Below are 18,695 nucleotides of genomic sequence, written 5' to 3' on the forward strand. Positions count from 1 at the left end.
CCAACAGCAACAACAACAACAAGATTAGCCCCGCCTCCCTTGGTTACTGCTTCCACGTCAATCAAGAAACCAACACGCCGAGGTTGACTACTCCACATTTACAGTAATTTAGCAGACGCTTTTATCCAAAGCGACTTACAAAATAAGGACAATGAAAGCAATCAAAATTAAGTGCTAGACTAGTTTATACTGAACGTGGAATTCCATACTACAAATATTATTTGATCTGTGGCAAATTGCTTGTATGTTCATAATTTGTAAGTCACTTTGGATAAAAGCGTCTGCTAAATAAATGAAAATTTATTTCAAGGACATATGAACCTTGTGCATTATGCTCTTCTCACCACTAGAGGTCTCCGTCATCTGCTTATTGAGATTAATTTAACATGTAACGTTTGCTACACTTCTCAGCAATAACAGTTTAATTTTATAAATAACTACTGAAAACTCCTCTCTACTGAAATGTCTCCTTTTAACTCCTTTTTATTTATACCAAATACTATTAAATAAAGGGACTCTGTTATTACTTTATGTAGAATAAAAATTGTGATATTTTTACAAGGCACACCGATCATGATGAATAATGAATGAATAATTTAAATACTTTTTTTTGTTTTGTTTTTCATTTCATACTTGTCTGTGTAACTGTAAGCCCTTCATTTTAGGCAAGCAGTGGTAGAATCGATTGGGAGGGATGATTTGTAGTTTTGGATTATTTTCTGTGGTAATCGACAACCCAGTTTGTCCCAATGGGGCGTCTCGTGAGTCGTGACGTCTTCTGCCCGTGAACCAAAAAACGAAAAATCGAGCCAAAATCTCATTTTTTCGTTTTCTGAACAAATGAAAAAAAACGAATAAATAAGCCGTTTCTTATTTCTGCTTATTTGGTTTCAATTTGAAAATGAAATGAATAAAACGTGTTAGGATCCATTTGCAGCTTTATTGGTACGTAGTCAGACAAAGCAGTATATATCTACAAACAGTATCCACAGAGGCAAGACAAAAACATAAACGTGGGGCAGGCGAAATTCAGAGCTGGCGGCAAGCATTCAGAGTCCAGAGAACAAGCAGAAGGTCGGGTCGGGGCTGATGGCGAGTAAACACAATCCAATAAACAATCCGAGTCAGGGCACACAGAGAGGAATCAAAAACAATAAACAGTCTAAGGTCGAAACGAGAAGGCAAAACAACAGGAATAAATGCTCAATATTAACAGCCGGGGCAAATCAAGACTTCACGAGGAGTGTCTGGAAGCAGTTTATAAAGGCAGGAAAATGAGCAACACCTGTGGACGTGATCGGTGAGGTGGAGCATGGGGACATGTAGTTCAAGAGTCTGTAGGTGCGTTCCATTCGACCGTAAGTGGACTGCGAAGTGGACTTCACAGGGTATTCCGCCATCTTAAGTGAGATTCCAAATCGAAGGGAGCGAACATGTTCAGTTCGAAGGGCACTGCGAACGGCATAGGGAATAAGGGAACATCGGTACTTCACTTCACAGGAAGTGGACGGGGAAAACTACCCAACTGTCATTGCGCACCGCGTCACCAGTTTAAAGTAATGATGGAGCAGAGCCGTTGGAGTTTTTTTAAAGGCTCTGAAATGGAGCGGTTGCAATAAATGTTGTTATTATTATACAAATTAGAGTGTTTATGAATGGTTATGGCGTTTAATGTTACATTTGCATATTGTATTTTATGAATGAAAGTAAATCTGGCGAGGTGAAGATCTGTTTTGTTTTATTTAATGTTACCACAGGATAGTTAAATATAGGCTGTGTGTGTGGGGAAAAAAGTGCGTGAGATAAGACCACAAAAATCTGTTAATCTGTTAACGGTCTAAACATATACATTTGGACTATATTTTTTAGATACATACGTTTATATGTATTTTATATGTATTTAAATTTGAAATTAAAACAAATTACAATATTTATTTATGTTAAATCATAATCTGCGTGACCCTGCCGTTGATTTGCTTTGATGACGTTTCAGGGCATTCCAAATGAGCGATTATTGTCAGCGAAGTCCACTTCAACGGATATACCGTGCTAAGGGAGTAGGGAGCAGTGAACACTGCATAGGGACCCTGTCGATTGGAACGCACCTCGTGTAATGTGAATGATCATGGAATGGCAGGGCGACCTCTGGTGGCGCCGATTTCTAACACCGTCCTAGACCAATCCGTTTTTGATTTAAACCTTTCGGAAAAACATGCGGAAAGAGCGCGCTCGGAACGCACTAGTGGCCAGCTCAATGCAGAGTTGGTAAACTATGGATTGTGAACAAATACAATAATAATTAAGAATTATTTCACCCATGTGTTTTAATGTATTTTGTGTAAAATTATTATTATTATTATTATTTTTTAATTTAGCCCAATGAATGTGGGAATGGGTCACTTTTGAATTCAGGTATACCTTATGTTGCAAAATGGAGACAAAAAAAACTGTCACAAAGAAAATTATTTTTTTCCGTTTACTGGCACTAGTGAAATCAAAAGAAACTTTCTGCAGGACAATGGGTCAAACAGATCTTAATAAATAAAAACTTAGTAAAAAATTTTTAAATTTTTTTTTATTTGTGTTTATCATAAAATTATGAAAAAATACAATAAAAATATAAATCGTAATATGTATTAAAAATTTAGGGTATTTTCTATGAAATGAGACTATCAAGTGAGGAGGGCACTGTTTTAAATTCAGGTATGCCAACATCAGTAAAAACTCCAAAATATGCCAAAGAGGTTAGATTTTTAAAATGGTTCTTTTAGGAACTGATTCCTGAAAGGTTATTTGGGGAACTAACAATGATTCTATGGCATCACTGCAAAAACTCCCTTTTGGAACCTTTATTTTTAAGAGTGTGATGCAACCATAATGCCACCATATAATGTCACCCATATAACAACATCATATATTTCAGACAAATAAAACTTCATAGAAAGTGTGACTAATCTCCCTGATAGTCTTTAATCCATGTTTAATTTAGAAACTAAAAATGGTGTGATTTTAAAATAATAGTGGTAATAGTAATAATAATAAGTGTGTGGATTTGAATAGTTTTCCCTTTATTTTTGTCATTATTATATCATTTTTGTTATAGTGTGGATCATGCAGGAGCCTTCGGGATTAGAACAGGACCACAGAAATGTAAGTTTCTACACTTTTTTTAAGAGTTAGTGATTAGTATTTTCTACACCCTAACCCTACAACAAACCCTCATAGAAAGTAATTTGTACATTCAATGAATTGAAGAGTTTACATTGCAGTTTAGTTTAAACAGATTTTAATCATTATTTCTTTGTTTTTTATAAATGTCATTCTTCTTCTTGTGTTCAGATGCATGCGATCTCACACTGGATTTAAACACAGTAAACACTCATCTCATTCTGTCTGAGAAGGACAGAATGGTGACACTTGTGACAGAAAAGCAGCCGTATCCAGATCATCCAGAGAGATTTAATGAGTGGCATCAGTTTCTATGTAGAGAGAGTCTGACTGGACGTTACTGCCGGTCGTCTGTCCTTCTACAGCATCTCTGACTCACACTCACTCACACACTTACACACATTCAACACCATATTTACTGAACCCCTCGATGTTGGATTTGGGGTTTATTTTAGTAGTTCAGTGTCTCTGTGTGAGATTAAACAGCATCCTGTGTCTTAGCAAGTGTTTGCTATGTTACTATGGTAAATGACGGTTCACACTTTACCTAATTTTGCTGCTTTGACATTGTTTTTCCTCTATGAAATCATGTGCTAGATGGGCGTCTTTAACATATGCACTCACGTCCTTTGCAGCCTCTCGCGCATGGATGTTGTGTTTTTTTAATGAATGTCCAAACCTGTCAGAGACATGTAAAATGTAAAGGCTACAGTGGACCAAACCATTGTCTGTTTTTGTCCACATTGACTGATGTGCCTGTCTGAAGGTGATAGTTTGTTTTTAATTTATTTTATTTATTTAATTGTTAAAGATTAGCAGAAGATTAATGTCATTTTTGAGTTTGAACCTGGAGAAGGAAAAGCATGTTATGTAGATTTAATGTGCACATTGTCATGTGCAAGTGTAAGGAACTCAATGCTCTCCAATGTCGTGTGGAGAAGTAAATATATTAATATATTAATACCATGCATTAATTGAAACTATTTTGAATCATCACTATAATTAACAAATTAATGAGGTACATACATGAAGCAAGTTGTAAATGTATTAATCTGTGATTAAGTGTCGTTTATCTGTTACAGCATGTATCTGATGTAATGTGTGAACTGTATAAGATTGCTTGTCTTTTTTCATTAAGGATATGTTTCTATTATTTATTCTTTATGTTATATGCACTACTGTTCAAAAGTCTGGCATTATTTGTTTATTTTTTATTTAAATTGATATTTATTTTATTCTGCAAAGATGCATTAATTTAAGTAAAAGTGACTGGATTTTTACATTTAAAAAAACAATTTCAACTAAATAGTGAACTTTGTATTCATCATAGAATAGAACAAATGTATCACAGTTTCCACAAAAAAAACTGTTTTGAACATTGATAATAATAAATAAAAAAAATCTTGATCAGCAAATCAGCTTTCTAGAATGATTTCTGAATGATCTTGTGACACTGAATATTCAGCTTTCCAGCACAGGAATAAATTACATTTGAATTACACTTTATTGCCAAAAGTATTGGGACACCCCCTTCTAATGAACAGGTTTGACTACTTCAGTAATTTCTATGAGTGCAAATCTAAATGTTTAAGCATATAATTGTTACACCAGGCCAGCAGAGGGAGCTCTTACCCACACTGACTGTTGCTGCTCCCTCTGCTGCCTCTATGGTAGCTTCCTGTTTGTCAGCCATAAAAGCCAGCTCAACACACTTAAACACCGCAAAGTATTGTTTTGCTCCTTGCGACATTACCAAGCGTTTTCCCTAGTTCATTCCGGTCTTGTTTCCTAGTATTAGTTCAGTCTTAGTTTAGCCTTGTTTCTTCGTTTGTTTTGTGTTGTCACTTTGGACTGCCCACTTGGATTTCGACCCTCGCCTGTTTATTGGATTACGCTCTTGGATTGTCTTTGTTGTTGCTGTTTGCTGGTGTTTTCGACCTTGCCTGTCTTACCATGTCTGTTAATAAAGCCTTTCATATGGATCCTCACTCTCAGTCGTCCCGTTTGTTACAGAATACTTCGCCACACCCGGATCCAGCGGCTTTATTCACTACCAGCTCAATCATGGACCCAGTCGACCAACTACTTCAGCTGCAACAAGCACAGCTACCCATCGAGGAATATACTCAACTGTTTTGTAAGTTTTCACTTCAAATACCTTTTTATGATGAAGTGTGGCTTAAGGACATATTCCGCTTTGGACTTAATGAACCCACTAAATCACTGTTGCCTGGAGGGGAATTTAAATGTTCATTGGAGGACTATATGCAGTATGCGTTGTTGCTATGTGGCTCTCCGTTAACTGTGGATGTTTTAAAAGAGCCACAGCACAAGATGTCTGCTAGCCCTGAGCCTCAGCACAAGATGTCTGCCAGCCTAAGGCCACAGCACAAGATGTCTGCTAGCTCAGAGCCACAGCGTAAGATGTCTACTAGCCCAGAGCCTCAGCACAAGATATCTGCCAGCCTAGAGTCAGTTCACAAGATGGCCGCCGTGCCTGCATCCCCGAACAAGATGGCCGTCCTTCCCGAGTCTGCTCACAAGATGGCCACCCTTCCAGAGACAGTTCCCAAGATGGCCACCATCTCAAAGCCTGTTCATAAGATGGCTGCCTTTCCAGAGCCCGTTTACAAGATGGCTGCCCTTCCTGACCCTGTTCACAAGATGGCTGCCCATCCAGAACCTGTTCACGAGATGGCCACCATCTCAAAGCCTGTCAATATGGCCGCCATTTCAAAGCCTGTTCACAAGATGGCTGCCTTTCCAGAACCTGCTCACAGGATGACTATTCTTCCTGAGTCTGCGTTCAAGATGGCCGCCCTATTGGACCCAGCTCACAAGAGGACTACCACGCCCAAGTTCTCTCGCAAGATGGCTGCCACCCCCAAGCCCGTTCACAAGATGGCCACCATCCCCAAGCCTGTTCACCAGATGGCTGTCCCTCCTGAGCCCGTTCATAAGATGGCCGCCTTTCCTGAGTCTGCACCCAAAATGGCCGCCCTTCCAGATCCTGTTCGCAAGATGGCCGCTCTTCCAGACCCTGCTCACAAGATGGCCGCCTTTCCTGAACCTGCTCACAAGATGGCTGCCGCCACTCCAGAGTCTGAACCCAAGATGGCCGCCACGCCCAAGCTTGCACACAAAGTGGCCGCCACGCCTGAACCTGCACGCAAGATGGCCGCCATACCTGAGTCTGTCATCAACATGGTGGCTACAGCATCAGCCTCTCACCCTTCCATGGCCTATCAGAGACTAATATCCAGTTTGGAGGACCCACCACTGCTGTCAGTACGAACAGTCAGTCTCTTACAGCCAGCGCCTGCTAACTCCACGTCAGCCAGGCCAGCATCCGCTGAGGCCACTTCAGTTAAGCCAGCATCTGCCAACACCACGCCAGCCAAACTAGTGACTGCTAATGCTACGACAGCCAAGCCAGCTACTGCCAATGTCACGTCTGCCAAGCCAGAGCCCGCTCACGTCATGTCAATAAGACCACAGCCAGTTAGCGTCATGTCTGCTTCTCTCGAATCCACCCCAGCTGTTGTTTCTGCCAAGTCAAGCCATGTCACAGCTGCTATTCCTGCTGAGTCAAACCAAGCAGCTCTTCTTGAGTCAGGTCAAGTCACAGCTGATCCTCCAAGGCCAAGTCACGTCTCCCCCGAGAGTTCAGAGCCAACGCTCCCAAGTCATGCAGAGCCAACGCTCCCAAGTCATGCAGAGCCAACGCTCCCAAGCCATGCAGAGCCAACGCTCCCAAGCCATGCAGAGCCAACGCCCCCAAGTCACGCAGAGCCAACGCTCCCAAGCCTCACGCCCACTGACCCGGAGGGCATTCCTCTGCCAACTGCATTACCTGTTGTGGCAATCGCCATTTTGAGTGTGTGGGCTGTACACTGCGCCCCAGTGGCCTCTTCTGCCCATGAGTCTGTCCACAAGTTTGCTCTGGAGGCTTCATCTGCACGCATGTCCGCTGCGCCTATACCTCTTTCGGAGGTGGCGTGCATAGCGGAACTTCACGCTCTGCCCGCTCCGCCAAGGCTTCACGCTCTGCCTGCACCGCCAAGGCTTCACGCTCTGCCTGCACCGCCTATGCTCCCTGCTCTGCCAGCACCACCAGGGTTCCCTGCTCTACCTGCTCCGCCAAGGTTCCTGGCTCTGCCTGTTCCGCCAAGACTCCTTGCTCTGTCTGCTCCGCCAAGATTCCTTGCTCTGTCTGCTCCGCCAGGACTCCCTGCTCTGCCTGTACGGCCTAGGTTCCCTGTCATCTCTGTCTCGGCTTTTGGGGCCGTTCCAGAAGTCTCTGTCTGCCCAGTAACAGCCACGAAAGCCGTACCTGAAGTTCTCGTCTGCCTAGTCACGGCTATGGAGGCCACGTTCCCCCATGAACTCTCTACCTCTCTCCTTGTTCTGTCTGCCTCCTCTGTCCCTACTCTCCCCAGGTCCCAGTCCATGATGCGGCCTCCTGCTCCGCCCTGGAGGGCTCCTGCGCCTCCTGCTCCGCCCTGGAGGGCTCCTGCGCCTCCTGCTCCGCCCTGGAGGGCTCCTGCGCCTCCTACTCCGCCCTGGAGGGCTCCTGCGCCTCCTGTTCCGCCCTGGAGGGCTCCTGCGCCTCCTGTTCCGCCCTGGAGGGCTTCTGCGCCTCCTGTTTCGCCCTGGAGGGTTTCTGCGCCTCCTACTCCGCCCCGGAGGGCCGCTCCGCCTCCTGCTCCGCTCCGGAGGGCCGCTAAGCCTCCTGCTCCACCCCGGAGGGCTGCTCCGCCTCCTGCTCCGCCCTGGAGGGCTCCTAAGCCTCTTGCTCCGCCTCCAGCTCCGCCCTGGAGGGCTTCTACGCCTCCAGCTCTGCCCCGGAGGGTCACGAAGCCTCCTGCTCCGCCCTGGAGGGCTCCTAAGCCTCTTGCTCCACCTCGGAGGACTGCTCTGCCTCCAGCTCTGTTCTGGAGGGCCTTTGCCCAACCTGTTCTGCCTCAGTCTCCTGGCCCCCCCACCGCTCCCCTGGACTGTTTCTTCCTGTTGTTTTTTGGAGCGTCTGGAAGCCGCTCCTTGGGGGGGGGGGGGGCTATGTTACACCAGGCCAGCAGAGGGAGCTCTTACCCACACTGACTGTTGCTGCTCCCTCTGCTGCCTCTATGGTAGCTTCCTGTTTGTCAGCCATAAAAGCCAGCTCAACACACTTAAACACCGCGAAGTATTGTTTTGCTCCTTGCGACATTACCAAGCGTTTTCCCTAGTTCCAGGTTTCCTAGTTTCATAGTTTATTCCGGTCTTGTTTCCTAGTTTTAGTTCAGTCTTAGTTTAGCCTTGTTTCTTGTTTTGTTTCTTCGTTTGTTTTCTGTTGTCACTTTGGACTGCCCACTTGGATTTCGACCCTCGCCTGTTTATTGGATTACGCTCTTGGATTGTCTTTGTTGCTGTTTGCTGGTGTTTTCGACCTTGCCTGTCTGACCACGTCTGTTAATAAAGCCTTGCATATGGATCCTCACTCTCAGTCGTCCCGTTTGTTACAATAATGATATTCTAAGGAATTGGGTGCTTCTAATTTTATAGCAACAGTTTGGACAGGGCCTTTTTCTATTCTAACATGACAATACCTCTGCGTATTAGACAAGGTTCAAAAAGAAATGATCGGTTCAGTCAGTGTGGAAGAACTTGACTGGTCTGCATAAATCCAGGTGCTAGTTTCAGCTGAACACTTCTGGTGTGACTTTAAATGCAGACCTTTAGCCAAAAACTCATTACCAAACACCAATAACTTCACCGATGACAATCATTTTAGACACTTCCAAAACGGTTGCAACAGGGATGGCAATACAATTTTTAAATACATTAATTATGTTTCCATCTTTGTTGCCACAGTCATGATGAAAAAGTGCTTTTTTCCATTCTAAAGAATGAGGTGTCCCAATACTTTTGTCCATATAGTGTATGTACAAGTCATTGGTGTTTGGTGATGAGTTTTCATTTCGCTGTTTATGGTACATGTATCTCATATATCGATATTAGTATCATGATAGATGGATAGTTGTAGGTCAAATGAGTGTGTGAATCCAGTGCACTACATTTATCTCGTAAGAGGTCTTTGTCACCTGCTTCTCGTTCGGTGTGTTACCGGCTAATGTCAGTTAAAACGTCATTATTAAACAAATGAAAGACTTATTATAAATACATAATATATGTAACTTGTGAGGAACATAATTTAATAATGAAATGTGGTAATGAAATATCACCCCAGTGCTTGTTGATGTTTTCTGTAAAAGATAGGTAGTCTCTATTTAGTGTTTTTGTAGCCTATTTTAAGGCATGTTATTGGCACCTTAGTACAGATAAAGTGAGGGCATTTGGATTAGATGTGAACATATTCAAAAATGAAGAAAACTGCTTCACCTGTACACTGTAAAAAATTTGCTGTAGTTCTGCAGCTGGTTGCCAGTAACTTACTGTAGATTTTTAATTTATGTTATTTACTGGCAACAGTTTGTTCAAAGTTAAATGAACATTAAACATTAACAAGTCTTTGTCTTTACAGAATAAAACTATAAAATAACAACCTACTGCAAAGCATTCTGGGAACCAGAAACCTTCATCAACCTTTTTCTGTTTTTTTCCTTCAGATTTTGGTTCCCAGAATGCTTTGCATGAGGCTGTTATTTTAGTTTTATTCTGTAAAGATAAAGACTTGTTAATGTTTAATGTTCAATTAACTTTGAACAAACTGTTGCCAGTAAATAGCATAAATTAAAATCTACAGTAAGTTACTGGCAACCAGCTGCCAGTAATACTGTAATTTCTACAGATTTTGTTTACAGTGTAGGCTACAGGGGGTTTACCCAACAGCTGATATTTACAGGTAAAATGTAAACCAGCCGAACCAGTTTAACGAAAGTGACGCTATTTCAACAGACCCGCATGTGAAAGGAACATGAACAACATTAAGACAGGAAAGCTGTTTGTGAAAGAGTTTGAGAAACTTAGTTAATTCTACTATCTAAAGACAGAATGGATTGAACTGAATGGAGTTTGTGCTTGTTGTTCTTCATTGTTGAGACAGAGGTAGGTTGTAAATCTAATGTCAGTCTTTTTTTTTTTACTATTTATATTATATAGTTAGTTTTTCTTTCTCACAATAACCTTTCATACCAAACTGACAAAAATACAGTTTGGTTTTGTGGTCACAGATATATGTGAACTCCCATGTAAAAATGCGTTATATCAGTGTTTTTGAAATAATCTTTTATTCCTGACAGTCATTTTGACTGTATTCTGTATTCTATACATTTCTTTCTTTTTTTCTTCTGCGTTTTATTCTGCATTCAACACAATGAATCCTATCATTTTACCAAAGAAACTTATATGTGAATTGAGTGAGTCACCGTTTGGTTTTATGGATTTTGGACTTTTTAACATGTAGGCAGCAGAGAGTCATGCTGAATGGAATATTGTCTGACACGCTTGTTACGTCAACTGGATCTCCGCAAGGATGTGTACTGTCGTCAATTCTTTTTATACTATACACAAATGCATGTCGTAGCATTAAGGACAAATGTCATGTAATTAAATATGCTGATGACACAGTTTTTTTATCCTTATTAACGAATGCAGATTGTGATGACAGTAGTGATCATAATGAGTTTTTTAAGTGGTGTAAAGAAGCTGAATATTGATAAAACGAAAGAGATGGTAATTGATTTTAGAAAAGCTTCTGCAGAGGTAAAACCTGTGTATTTCGATGGAAAGGTAGTTGAACGGGTACAGGAATCTTGGAACTTTCTTTGATTCCACTTTAAAATTCCAGCAGAATACGGAGGCTATTACTAAGAGAGTGCATCAAAGAATGTATGCTCTCAGAAAACTGAATTCTTTTGGTGTACAAAGAAACATACTGATAATATTTTACACAACTTTCATTGAGAGTATTTTGAGTTTTTCTTTTTTATGTTGGTATTCATCTCTTTCCCTAAAGAATAAAAATTGTCTGCAGGCTGTAGTTAGGACTTGCTCAAAAATCATTGGTGTACCTTTGCGGAGTCTAGCAGAATTCTATGAGCAACAAATGCTAAGGAAAACCCAAAGTATCATGGGAGATGATTCTCATCCCCTGAAGGTGTACTTTGAAATAATGCCTTCTGGCAGAAGATTTAGGAGCATTAAATGCTCATCTAATAGATATAAATTTAGTTTTATTCCAGAGGCTATTCGTTTGTATAATTTAAAGTCTTAGCAGAGTTTATTGTTTATTTATTTATTTATTTTTGTTGAATTCCACAATGGTATTTTTTATGGAATTAAGACAAGCATGATGGGTTGTGAACTTTGTATCTTTTCTTGTAGTGTGCATGTATTGTGATTTATCAAATGTGTGGTGATGTTACTGCCCCTTTTCAATTGCCCCTTGTGGGACTAATAAAGTTGTAAAGTGTAAAGTGTATTGTGCTGACCATCGTGCTTTATTCTGAATTCATATTTATTCTTTAGTCATAAAAATGTCTAAAAATGTTAGTTGTACATATTTCAATAGCACTGCTTATAAAATGAGTCGCTGTAAGAAGAGTGTAGAGGAGGAGGATTTTTGCACAAAGAAAGCAGCATCCCCAGAACCCAGCTGTGTGTCTATGAGGAGCTGCTGGTCCATAGGGGTCCCTCCTAATATCAGCGCTAGAACAAGGACCTCTGAACTTGGGTGAGTACACTATTATTGATTGGGACATCCTTGTAGCCATTTGTTACAGTACCTCTCGTTCTTCCTGTAAGTGTGACTGCATAGATGGGTGACCAGACCACCACAATATTACCAATGCTGAAAGAGCAGCTTTAGATTTTCACTAAGTATTTACATTTGATGATTGTGGTCCTAAATGAAGTATATTGTATATGTTTTGTGTGTCAGTTGTGCTAACTGTAGAATGAGAAAAGAGGAGGTTTCTGGTCAGATAAGTAAACCAGCATCTCCAGAACCCAGCTGTGTGTCTATGAAGAGTGACTGGTCCATAGGGATCCCTCCTAATCTCAGTGCTGAAAGAAAGACGTCTAACTCTGAGTGAGTATCAGCTTGAGCGTTGTCTTTCCTTCTTTATGCAATGTTAACAGCATGTTTAATCTATCTATAGGCATGTTAAATCTGATAACACTTTTAAAATCAGATCTTAGAATTTGATACTTTCCTGTCAGTTTTTGTTCTATTTCAAAACCTTTAAAAAGATTTTAATGAATTCAGATCTGAATTAATTTGCGGTTTTGTCAAAAATGCATTAAAAACCTATTATATTATATATTATTTATTTTTATATTATTTTATGATGTGATCAGATCAGTGACTCCGCGTCTTACCTGCACTGACTCTAACAGTCAGACCCTCATAAAGAGAGTCAAAGACCAACACAAAACCAGCATGAAGAACAAGTATGAGAGATTATTTGAGGGAATCAAAGTAGAAGAGAATCGAACCCTCCTGAACAGAATCTACACACAGCTCTACATCATAGAGGGAGAGAGTGAAGGGGTGAATGAAGAACATGAGGTTTTACAGATGGAGAGAAAAACAAAAACACAAGACACTCCAATCTACTGCAATGACATCTTCAAACCCTTACATGAACCAGGATGTGAGGAGAAAGACAAAATCAAGACTGTTCTTACTAAAGGCATCGCTGGAATTGGAAAAACAGTCTCTGTGCAGAAGTTCATTCTGGACTGGACCGAGGGAAAAGCCAATCAGGATGTGGATTTCATGTTTGTGCTTCCATTTCGAGAGCTGAACTTGATTAAAGATCACCAGTACAGTCTTCACAGACTTCTGCTGGACTTTCATCCTGAACTTCAAGATCTAGACTCAGAAATTTATGAGGCATGTAAAGTTGTGTTCATCTTTGATGGTTTGGATGAAAGTAGAATTACACAATTAAAATGGTTTTCAGACAATCAGAGAGTCTGTGATGTGAATAAGTCTTCATCAGTGGGTGTGTTGATGTCAAACCTGATCAGAGGAGAGCTGCTTCCTTCTGCTCTCATCTGGATCACCTCCAGACCAGCAGCAGCCAATCAGATCCCCTCAAAATACATCAACCGTATGACAGAAATTCAGGGATTCAATGAGCCTCAGAAAGAGGAATATTTTAGAAAGAGAATCAGTGATGAGCATCAAGCCAGCAGAATCATCTCACACATTAAAAAAACTAGAAGCCTAAACATCATGTGTCACATTCCCGTCTTCTGCTGGATCTCAGCCACGGTGCTTCAAAACCTCCTGAAACAAAATGACAGTGCAGAAATCCCTCAGACTCTGACTGAAATGTACATCCACTTCCTGCTGACTCAGATCAACTTGAGGAATCAGAAGTATGATGAGAGAAATACAAAGAAACTCCTGGATTCCAACAGAGACATGATCGTAAAACTTGCTGAACTGGCTTTCAATCAGCTGATGAAGGGCAATGTGATGTTCTATGAGGAGGACCTGAAAAAGAGCGGTATAGATGTGACTGATGCCTCAGTATATTCTGGGATTTGCACTGAGATCTTTAAGCAGGAATCTGTGATTCATCAGAGGAAAGTCTATTGCTTCATACATCTGAGCTTTCAGGAGTTTCTGGCTGCTTTCTATGTGTTATACACACATGTAGTTGAGAATGAGAAATCACTGGTATCGATTCTACATAATTTGGGGTTTATATCGACGCATGCAGGGATGTGTGGAACTATTCAGCTGGAAGAATATCACCTGTATGGTATTAAAATCTCTCTAGATGAGCTACTACAAGCAGCTGTTGATGAATCTTTAAAGAGTAATAATGGACACCTGGATCTTTTCCTGCGGTTCCTTTTAGGCATCACACTGGAGTCCAATCAGAGACTCCTACGGGATCTACTGACACGCACAGTGAACAGCTCAGGGGTTTTAAGTGCAACATGGTACATTCAAAACAGAATCAAGAGGGATAGTTTTTATATGAGAAGTCAACATCTCTCAGTTGAGAGATGCATCAATCTTTTTCTCTGTCTGCTGGAAATGAAGGATCATACTCTGTTCACAGAGATTCAGAAGTTTGTGAAATCTGAAAATTACTCAGCGAATCAATTCTCTGCATCTCACTGCTCAGCAATCACCTACGTGCTGCAGATATCAGAGGAGGTGCTGGATGAGTTTGATCTGAAGAAATACAACACATCAGATGAGGGGAGAAGGAGACTGATACCAGCTGTAGTGAACTGCAGAAAAGCTCTGTGAGTATTAATTGATGTGATTGGAGATAAAACTGAATGTGTCTGTTTTGTTGGGGCATAGTAACATTGTAATTCAAATTAAGAATCAAATGATGACACCTTTTTCTTTGTCATGACAATAATTTAAAGGAAATCAGAAGCTGAAATACATTATGTTAAAGTGCTTCACTGCATATCTGACTGGCTGACATTTATTCTGAAGTGTCAAGTTATTTTTTAGCAAACACAATGCTATGTAATACTTCCAGGTCTGTTATCGTAGAGAGCCTACAAAGGGTTCAGAGTTCATTTCATGATGAAAAACAGAATATTAGTCATGTGATCAATGATTAGAATAGAACATATTTTTGGCCCATCATCTCCCTTATATTAAATTATATACCCTCCTGTGTTTTAGACTTGCTGACTGTAGTCTTACTGGTCAGTGCTGTGAAAGTTTGTCTTCATCTCTACAATCAAGCTCCTCACTGATAGAGCTGGACCTGAGTCACAATGACCTGCAAGATTCAGGAGTGAAGCTTCTGTCTGATGGACTGAAGAGTTCAAACTGTCATCTCAACGTACTGAGGTAATAAACACCTCAAAAGGTCCAGTTACCCTTTGACCTGGCCTTTTTTCAGACTGGGAGGACCGAGAGGAACGTTCACGTTTGTACCCTGAGCACTAGACTGCCAAACCAGAACACGGTTTCATTTGAGGGTTCAACTTCCTGGCAATGTGAAGTACATGTTCTACCATGCCTAAGAATTGCTTAGTGGCCCTACAGCAGACCCCAGTGTGTGTTGTGTTGTGTTGTGTTTGCTTTAGCCTGGTGTTTTAATCAATTTTTTGGTTATTTTGAAAATGATTTATTCACTGATTAAGTTTATTCTGATATGAAGACTGGTACTGAGATCTGACGAGATATTGCTTAATCAACACTGAGAAACTGAGTAAAACACTAATCACATCCCTTACCAAAAAGAAGTATACTTCTATTTTATTTTATTAAGTATATTTTAGTAAAGTTCAAGTATACTTTTTAAGTATACTTTATGTAGTAAGTGTACAAATATCAGTGTACTAGTAGTATACTTTTAAGTGTACTATTTCATTACTCCATGGGACTAAATCGGCCCACGTTCTAGTATATAAAAGTCTACTTTTAAGTAAAACAGAATAACTTTACATCTATGTTTTTAGTTTGTATACTGCAAGTATACTAAAAGTGAACTTATAGGTATACTTATAGTTTTCTAGTTAAATGCTTTATTATTATTTTTCATTTTTAGTACACTTTGACGTATAGTCTCAGAAAACTACTAGTTTAGTAGTTTTATACTGCAAGTAGGCCTATAAGTTTGCTTTAAGTGGACTTTACATCATACTTTAAGTATACTACTATGTCCCTATTTAGGTATTAATTTGTTTGTATTTTGTTATATGCATATATCTGAACATACAAAATATCAAAAGAAAGAACAGGGTATCTGCTTGAAAAAAAAAAAAACATTTAATCTAGCTTTATGCATTATAAATAAATAAATAAATACACAGCATTTTGAACAAAAAACTAAAAAAGATAGTTCATAATCAAAACATAAATGAGTCGATCAACACCCCAAAGCTTGACAGTCATTATTACCTCTTCATGGGTCTACATTTTATTCTGTAATGTTATACAGTTTTACATATCTATTGTTTTAATGCTGTTTTATGTCTGACGATTGTGTTAGATCTGTTGTTTCGGTTTCTTCTTCACTTGTGTTTTGGTAATTCTGTACAGAAGATGTTTAATAGCACCCTAAGCATATAACAATGAAAACACGGATTCTCAGAAGTATAGCTCAAATAAATTTTCACTTTTTCTAAGTATAAGTCACGTAATGTGATTTTAAATATATTTCTGAGAAGTATATAAAGCACATTTCTGAGAAGTACATAAGAAGTAGACTGAAAGTATACTTTCCTATTTTTAGTTTGAAAAGAAGTATACTAATAGCACACTTAAACGTCTTTTTCGTATGGGACTGGTTACTCTATCAGAAGCAAATCTGTAATCAGTGATCTGTAGATAAAAATTACTTTAATAGATAATTTGAATCCAGCAAAATGACAGGAATCGGAATACTTCTATGTGTGAATCAGTTTAATATGATCTCCAGGGTGATGTTAAGTGTTTGTGTGTGTGTTTGTAGATTATCTGCCTGTATGGTGACAGAGGAAGGCTGTCGTTTTCTGGCTTCAGCTCTCAGTTCAAACCCTTCACATCTGAGAGAGCTGGATCTGAGCTACAATCACCCAGGACAATCACTGGTCAAGCTGCTCTCTGATCCAAACTACAGACTGGACAAACTCAAGTATGTTCAGCACTAACAAACATCCTGTCATGTGTGTTTGTAGCACATATATAAGTCACTGAAAACTCAAATGTACACTACCGGCCATAAATTTGAAATGAATAAGTAAATAATTAACTCATTTTGAAAGTCTATTCCCTAGTAAAAATATAGATTTAAAATGCATTTATTTTATAATATGTATAGTTCAAGTCTATTCACATATTTACTGACATATCGCAGAGACTTACTGATATAAAAGCTGTAATTAAACTTTATTTGAAGTACTTCTTGTGCACAATACAAATTTCGTAAGCGTTAAATATGTTAATGTCACTATTGAAGAGGGAAGTATGATCTTTAAATAATATCTGTCATTAAATGCAAAATATTTAAAGTGTACCTGAAGTATACTTGCAATAGTTCCACTTTGTCACAATCAAATACACTTAAGTATATCTTTAGTTGGACTTCAGCATTACTTCCGCACAGATAAAGTGCATTAACTCTCTACTTGTGTTTGGGTCAAAATGTCCCAAAGAAGATAAATCTTTTTGCTAAAAATTAGGCACGTTATCATAAACGTTATCGCATTGGACTCAAATTTACTGACTTTGTTTACATAGGGTACATGTGCTTTTCTTTTATTTTAGTAATTCTTTGTGGGGGTTTTTATTCACCTAGTCACACTTGTGGTGATCCCGGTCAAAAATGATTTTATGAATAATTTTCACAATATGAGATAAAAATTATGAAAATTTGCACCATTTTTCACACTAGTGTTATTTAATGTTTAATCAGGAAGTTTACTTTTAAATGGTTTTATTTTGTACAAAATTGCAAAAAGTCACACTTGTGGTGTTCCCGGTCAAAAATGATCAGACTCCAAACAACGGCTTATAAATCTCTCACTATATTAACACCAAATATTGGATTCAAATTTTTTGTCAACTTTTTTTTTTCACTTAGGACTGGTTTTTATTTTTATTTGCATCTGATTAATCATAAGTCTCATTTATCTGAAAGCAGGCACATCATTTTTTGAGTAAAAAAAGCTTTTTTATGATTAATTTTCCAAATATTAAATAAAAAAATATGAAAGTTTGCACTGTTTCTGACACCAGTTTTTTGTCAAATTTTCATTATCATTCAAAATGAATTTGACGTTTTGTTTTTTTATAGTGTGGATCATGGAGGAGAGTTCAGGATTGTTGCAGGAATACAAAAATGTAAGTTTCTCTATCTCACACACACACACACACACACACACACACACACACAATCTTTGATTTTTGTTGTGTTATTAATGTTATAATATCTCATTTTGTTCTCAGATATCTGCAATCTCACACTGGATTTAAACACGGCAAACACATGTCTCTCTCTGTCCGAGAGTAACAGAAAGGTAGAACATGTCAAAAAGAAGCAGCCGTATCCCGATCATCCAGAGAGATTTGAGAGATTTCCTCAGGTTCTGTGTAGAGAGGGCCTGACTGGACGCTGTTACTGGGAGGCTGAATGGAACGGGAAGCCTGATATTTCAGTGACATATAAAGGAATCAACCGCAAAGGAAAGAATGATGACTGTAGGTTTGGATACAATGAAAAGTCCTGGAGTCTGATTTGGAATAATTACAAATTCTTTGTCAGACACAATAATAAGAAAACAGTCATGCCTCCACCTACACGTCGATCTAACAAAGTAGGAGTGTATCTGGACTGGTCGGCCGGTCGTCTGTCCTTCTACAGTGTCTCTGACACAGACACACTCACACACTTACACACATTCAACACCACATTCACTGAACCCCTCTATGCTGGATTTAGGGTTTGTCATTCTGGTAGTTCTGTGTCTGTGTCTGTGTGAGATTAAATCACTTTCTGTGAGAATCAACTCAGAAACACACAGATGAGAAAAAGAAGCACACTATTTGTCTTTAACTCACACAGCTGTAAACTCTTTCTCTATTCTAATATTGGTTGGTCAGAGCTCAT

General features: G+C 39.5%; 1 protein-coding gene across 1 annotated transcript; it reads left to right on the forward strand.

The window, feature by feature from the left end:
• Positions 1-6,342: 6,342 nt before the first annotated feature.
• Positions 6,343-18,567, forward strand: LOC141296271 (NACHT, LRR and PYD domains-containing protein 3-like). Its single transcript, XM_073827535.1, has 9 exons — positions 6,343-6,779; positions 11,681-11,842; positions 12,050-12,199; positions 12,469-13,801; positions 13,865-14,382; positions 14,780-14,950; positions 16,560-16,721; positions 17,883-17,929; positions 18,035-18,567. The coding sequence occupies exons 1-9, from the start codon at positions 6,343-6,345 to the stop codon at positions 18,565-18,567; spliced, it is 3,513 nt and encodes a 1,170-aa protein (XP_073683636.1).
• The last annotated feature ends 128 nt before the right edge of the window (positions 18,568-18,695 follow it).

This window comes from Garra rufa, chromosome 21, assembly GCF_049309525.1.
Source record: "Garra rufa chromosome 21, GarRuf1.0, whole genome shotgun sequence".
In the NCBI taxonomy this organism is placed as follows: domain Eukaryota; kingdom Metazoa; phylum Chordata; class Actinopteri; order Cypriniformes; family Cyprinidae; genus Garra; species Garra rufa.

Coding starts and splice junctions, on each gene's coding strand:
- LOC141296271 (XM_073827535.1), top strand. CDS start 6,343: ATGGCCGCCATACCTGAGTCTGTCATCAACATGGTGGCTACAGCATCA. Junction 6,780..11,680: donor AACCAAGCAGCTCTTCTTGA/GTCAGGTCAAGT, acceptor ATATTTCAATAG/CACTGCTTATAAAATGAGTC. Junction 11,843..12,049: donor ACAAGGACCTCTGAACTTGG/GTGAGTACACTA, acceptor TTTGTGTGTCAG/TTGTGCTAACTGTAGAATGA.